Source organism: Ascaphus truei, chromosome 2 (assembly GCF_040206685.1).
Source record: "Ascaphus truei isolate aAscTru1 chromosome 2, aAscTru1.hap1, whole genome shotgun sequence".
NCBI classification, from domain to species: domain Eukaryota; kingdom Metazoa; phylum Chordata; class Amphibia; order Anura; family Ascaphidae; genus Ascaphus; species Ascaphus truei.
In genome coordinates this window covers 112,100,344-112,107,013 of record NC_134484.1, presented here as the reverse complement: position 1 = coordinate 112,107,013, position 6,670 = coordinate 112,100,344, and the positions used below count along the sequence as shown (strand labels likewise).

Below are 6,670 nucleotides of genomic sequence, written 5' to 3'. Positions count from 1 at the left end.
GTACTGTAAATACAAATATAGGATAAGTATCATCTACATTTAGCATAGGTTAAACATGGACAGAAGTCTTTTTTTCAACCACATCTACTTTTGTTACTGCGCCCCCCTGCCTTCCCTCCCCCGGAGCTCACCCCCCCCCCCAAAAAAAATATTACTTGCGCTCCCCAGTACTATACAAACAAGTCTAATTAGTTTTAGTGAGCTAGTGTTAATCACGGAAATATACAAGTGAGATACTTGCTGTAACAAAACAATGTATTTATTCATATAAAAGAATATACATATGCACGTGTAATTTAAACTTTCAGAAAACAATCCAACTTTGCACGTTAAAAATAAATTATTTGAACCCTTGCTGGTATTTTCAGTTGTATACAGACAAGTGAGACACAAGACTGGCATTTCTATATAAATAAAAGATGGGGGGGGGGGGGAGAAATAAGACACTCTATTGGGCCTTTTAAAATTAAAGGGTCAAAGGGGTATTGCAAAGCAATGCATTAAAGGCTATATTTATTAAGTGGTGCCAAGCCATAAGGCACTTTGGCCCACATTAGCTAAAGGGTGTTAAGCATTAGCAAACCTTTACACAGTCTTTAGAGAATCTGGTTCCTTATGGGCACTTTACGGCTTAGCAGCGCTTGGTAAATATGGCCTTACAAGTCTGTGCAACACCAAAAAAGTGATATACAAATAAATATATCAAATGGTCTTACATTTAAATTATTTTTTACAGCATCTCAATAATGATATACAAGACAAAATAAGTACATTATTCTTTGCACTATTTATTAAAGAGTGACCTATAAAGTTACTAAAATGTTGTACTATTTAGTATTTGTAGGTTTTCAGCTTATTGTAATATATTTTTAAAGATCTACTACGGAGTCAGTTTCATTTTACATCATGAGAAAATTTGGGTAAACTACTTAACCGCTCTACATATTGCACGATTGCTAATCTATATTCCACAGATGCACTACGTACATTTCTAATCCACAGATATGACAGGTTGATTTTACACATTTTTATTGGAATTCCTTAAGATTATCGCACAAATTTCTTGCTTCACTGACTCATGTTACCCGCTGTTACTTTCTTTACCATTTCAAAGCACAAAGGGGCTTTTTAGCATAAAGCCAACATGTCCTCTACCATTGCATGTACCATTAGTTATTTAAAATCAGCAGTCCATCCTACCAGCTTAATTTTTTTTTTTATGTATGGTAAATCAGTTAATGCGACATTTATAATTTCCTTATATGCTGGTCACTGGCATTGGGGGCAGAAACACACTGCAGGCCGCTCTGGAAGCAGAGGTTCATGACAAATGTGGAACAGCCAAATTCTCCCTTGTAGTGACCCACTGTGCTACAAAGCTTAACCACATACTAAGCAGGGGCCTAAGGCTGCGCTTATAGTGCCGGTGACATCGCGGCAAAACAAATGCATTGCCGCCGCGTGCGCTTATAGTAAGCGCGATGGATTGGTCGCGATCGCTGGAAGTCATCTCTATTTGATTTTACAGCGACCGTCGCCGGCACTATAAGTGTAGCCTAAGACTTACCAATTAAACCTCTCTTTGAAGTTTTACATTCATCTTCTGCGATTTGCTGCTTCTTCAAATTATTTCTGTAGGACTGCATCAAAAAGTAGCTGGGATTTGATGTGTAGAGACCCCAAAAAACAAACAAAAAAAAAAAAAAAGTATAGTTAACAGGTAAAAACTTTGCAGCAATGGTAGCACTTGACATGTATGCTTTCAAAAGGCAGTGAATTACATGAATTAAAAAAAAAAATCACTGACAGTTGAAGAAAAACATCCATTTATCAACTCCATCAAAAGTTGGTACTAAATATGTATAGACAGATTGAAAAGCAAGAATGGACCATGTAATTGTGGCTTTATGGTGGTGAGAACCATACAACCCTAAATAACACAGAAAACTTGGGTATTAGTGTACGAGGTAAGTGCCTCAAAAAACGACAGTAATACAAACATAAAAACACATTTAAATAAATAGCAGCAGAAAATAAAGTGCACTCAAAACAATATTTCATAAGGAGATTAAGATCGATATCTCCTATGGTAATTTTGTATCACTAGCTCAGTGGGTACCCTCTTTTTATCTCTTCGCTGCATCTCTAGATGGTGAATGTACAGTAGATGCTCTAGCTAAAAGGCGACTTCCCATTCACGTTAGCCAGGCAGGTGTACAGAGCTGCTCATCCGTTCCGAAAAGATGCCCTGGACTGGGAGGAGATGTCCGCTCAGGAGGACATCGCTCTACGAGCGGAGATGGAGCTGGGAACCGAAGTGTTCGAATAGACAAAGGGGGCTCAACAACCGACCTCCTCACTCTGTGACCTTCTCAGATGTCCTGTGGCGAGTCCGAGCAGATCCCCGCAGTGAAGTCCATGCAACTTGGTGCAAATCCCTGCAGAGGATGCTCATCCACGCCGCCAGGTCCTTGCAGTAAAACCATGCAACCTGGTGCAGCGCCTTCCACGGCATCCATGCAGTCGGGTCCCTGGAGAGAGTCCATGCAGTCGGGTCCCTGCACCGAGTCCATGCCGCAGGGCCCCTGCACCGAGTCCATGCCGCCGGGCCCCTGCACCGAGTCCATACAGCAGGGCCCCTGCACCGAGTCCAGCTCCTCCAGCACTTGCTCGGCAGTGGGCCTCCCCTCGGGTTGCGCCGCCCAGCAGCTCTCCACCATGCCCCTCACCGCCCTGCCCTCCTCCGTGCTGCTGAAGGCCCGCCCCACCTCCGGCCGCAGGTCATACGCCACCACCGCGTACAGCACGCACTGCCGCTCCCCGCTGTACGGCGCCTCCCGGGTCACCATCTGCCACAGGGTGACGGCGAACGAGTAGATGTCCGCCTTGGCGGTGACGGGCTCCCCCCTCAGCAGCTCGGGGGCCCGGTGGGTGTAGGTGCCCCCCAGGTGCCGCAGCTGGGTGCAGCCCTCCCCCTCCGCCAGCCTCTGCGAGCAGCCGAAGTCCCCGATCTTGCACAGGTCGCCCGGGGCGAGCAGCACGTTGGCCGGCTTGAGGTCCAGGTGCACCACCTTGCCCCGGTGCAGGAAGCGCAGCCCGTCCGCCACGTGACGGGCGTAGCGCAGGCAGAGGCGCTTCCCCAGCGGCGGGCCGCGCCCGTAGATGCGGCGGTGCAGGGTGGTGGTGCCGGTGTACTCCATGATGATGGTGCCGGGGCTGTCCTGCTCCCCGGGGCACGAGGCGCTGGCGGCCAGGACCCGCACCACGTGCCGGTGCCGGAGGCGGGCGGCGTTCAGCTCGGCCCAGAAGCTCTGCCGGGAGGCCAGGCGGTTCTTGGTGGAGCGTTTCACCTTCTTCAGCGCCACGACGTCCCCCCGGTACGTGGCCCGGTAGACGGAACCGAACCCCCCCGAGCCCAGCAGCTCCAGCAGTCGGACCTGCTCCCAGTCGATGCTGCACCAGGCCAGGCGGGGAGGGAGCAGGCGGGTGCGGGGAGGCGCGGGCCCGCGGGAGAAGGCGCCGGGCTTGCAGCGGCTCAGCTCCAGGGGGCTGCTGCACGGGCGCAGGTCTACGGACGGGGACAGGTCCCGAGGCAGGAAGCGCTCTACCGGGATAGGGGAAGGCATGATGCGGGGGTGCACCTGCTGCACAGCCCGCTGCTATATACACTGCGCTGGTACAGGGGAGGGGCATGCACACAAGTGCAAGGTTAGAGGGGAGGGACATACATTTATACATATATAAATAAATAAAATATATATACAGTACACATACTGCACTACCAGAAGACCCCCCCCCTTGTTAAGCTTAAAGATATCTTAGTAGGGTGTATGCAGATGAGCCAGGATTACCACTCCAGCCCACAATATGCCATATAGGAAAAGGAAAAGCCATTGAAATACATTTATTCCATCATTATATAAATAGGAGTAAAAATGGGTGACGTTTTGGACGGAGCTGATAAAGTGCCGTGTTCCTCCGAAACGTCGCCCATTTTTGTATTATGACGGAATAAATGTATTCCCTTTTTTTTTATACCAAGTGAGTGACACACACACACACAGACACACACACACAGACACACACACACCCATGTATGACAGGTGTCAAGGTTATAGTCTTGTTTAATCTACATCACTGTGTCCCAATTAAATTTAGTCGTGGAACCCTTTTTTATTTTGTACAACAAAATGGAACCCCTTAAATATTTTTAGCGTAGCATATGGAAAAAAAAAGAAATCCGCCACAGGCGAAAAATTTTCTTGGTTCAAGATCAAATACCTTTAAATTGAAAGTTACATTTTTCCAGGGGGAAGGCAACTACATGTTTTGTCCTCTTTCATGTCCCATAAATAAATGCAGCCGCCTTGTATACGTGCCCGTCAGGGGGAAAAAATGATATGGTTTTACTCTTACTTATATGATAATTATAGCATCAGATTCTTTGTTTATTATTATGGTGTAGGGGGGGAAGGGAGCCCGCAGTGGTGTTGGTGTCTCCGTCCCTCCTGCCGGCTGCAATTTTTAAATGTTTTATTTTTTCGCAAAATTGTTTTGCCTCACGGAACGCCAGGGTTTTTTTTTTAAAGTCCCCCACTGTCCCAATACATTTTTAAAAAGCCTCAGGGTTCCGCGGAACCCCATTTGGGAAATGCTGCTCTACAATACACGTGTTACTCCTTTGCTATACACCACACACACATTTATATATACATACATACAGTATATAATATATATACTATATATACTATATACATACACATATACACACACACACCTCACCCTTCCTATACACTTCCCCCTATAGACTTCCCCTCACTCCTTCCTATACTCTCCCATACACTTCCACTCACTCCTTCCTATACACTTCCCCTCACTCCTTCCTATACTCTCCCATACACTTCCCCTCACTCCTTCCTATACTCTCCCATACACTTCCCCTCACTCCTTCCTATACTCTCCCATACACTTCCCCTCACTCCCTCCTATACTCTCCCATACACTTTCCCTCACTCTATACTTTCTATACTGCCATACACTTTCCTTATAAGTAGATATCCCATGTGCCCTTCTCTCCTGTCACTGCTCTTCTGCTCCGGCGCGAGCTGTAACCGCCACCCTCCCCATCCGCGCTCCCTTCTCATGCACCTCGCTCTACACTTTCTTCACCGGCAGCTTTTGCCACGGATCAGCCAGCTGCGCTAGCGGCATCTTCCCCGAACGAGCAGCGTGCAGAGCCGGGGCTTACCGCACGAGCCTCAGTGAAGCAAACAGCCTGTCTCTTCGTGGCTGCTCACCCTCTTCACAGCCACTATGAGGGAGTAGGTGGAGAGGGGGGTGGAGGAGAGCCATGGTGGAACCCCTGGGACTGCTCCATGGAACCCCATTTGGGAAACACTGATCTACATATACCGAAATATGGACCTTTTATTTATATGTAACCCATGTTCCCCTCCCCCCCCCCAGACACAGATGCCATATCTAGGGTGTAGTGAGGGCTGGCTACATGTATGTTGGTGGTGCATACCTGCCGGTAACAGGAGGGCCTGAGTCTCCCGCGGTGATGTCGGGGATACAGGACCAGGCTTCTGGGTATATGCCTCCATATTCTCTATAGCAACGGTGCAGCGCCTCCATCCTCTATAACATCCCAGAATGTGGGGTAGGACCCTTATAGAGAAATAACCCTGGTCCCAGGGTGATCCTCCAGAACACACACACAGTCTGATGTAAAACCGCAATGTCTCTTTATTGTCTCTTATCACAGCAGCAGCACACAGTAGCCGCAGTTCAGATACAGCAGCAAGTCCTGTGCAGCAGGCTTTCAAATGTATTGGTATTCCTCCTCTCCTTCCCTCCAGTAATGTCTCCAGACAGGATGGTCTGGATGGGGCCTCAATACTCCGGCCTCCACCTCCACTAGGGTAGGCCCTGTGGGTGAGGCTAGATCTCCTTCCCCTCACCCCCTGAGCAGGGTGAGGGCATTGGGCCACCTCTATATAGGTCTGTCCTTATCTCCTCTCGGTCCTACAGCACTTCAGACCGCACACTCTCCTCAGCTCCCATCTGATGCTCCCAGACTGACCAGCTACCCGCGCAGCTGTCACAGGGTCAACTCTCCTTTCTCGGGTTCAGCAGACACTGCTCTCCAGAGACTCCAAACTCTCACAGGCCTGACAGACAAGATTCAACTCCATGCAGAACTGACTCTCCAACAGACTGAACTCACACACAGGACAGCCTACTAAATAGACTCAGCCCCGCCCCCTATGATGTCAGCAGGACCTCCCCTCTGTCTAGCCTGCACAGAGTTCAGGGGCCTGCCTCCACCACAGAGGCGGGGCTTGGTGAGGGGGAAAACCCCATGGTCACTACTGGCGCCTGCCCTTACCAGGACTTACTCCAGTAGCAGAAGGATAAGTAGCCCGTTCTGTTTACAGGGGGCTACACTCTCCCTCTTGTGGAATCCAATGGTCCCCACTTGGACTTACTTTTAGCAGAACCATCCTGCGTAGACAAACCTGGGAACACAACACAAAACCATGGCAGTTAGTAGGCATAAACATTTTACCATGTGAGGGAGTATATGAACACAGTTACTCCCAACGGGGAGAACCTCAATAATAATGCTTTGGGTCAGGCTTCCGTACCTTTCTTCCATTATGGTCAG

General features: G+C 48.8%; 1 protein-coding gene across 1 annotated transcript; it reads right to left on the bottom strand.

The window, feature by feature from the left end:
* Positions 1-241: 241 nt before the first annotated feature.
* MOS (MOS proto-oncogene, serine/threonine kinase) lies at positions 242-3,692 on the bottom strand. Its single transcript, XM_075584220.1, has one exon. The coding sequence runs from the start codon at positions 3,624-3,626 to the stop codon at positions 2,373-2,375; it is 1,254 nt and encodes a 417-aa protein (XP_075440335.1). The 5' UTR covers positions 3,627-3,692; the 3' UTR covers positions 242-2,372.
* Between the last annotated feature and the right edge of the window lie 2,978 nt (positions 3,693-6,670).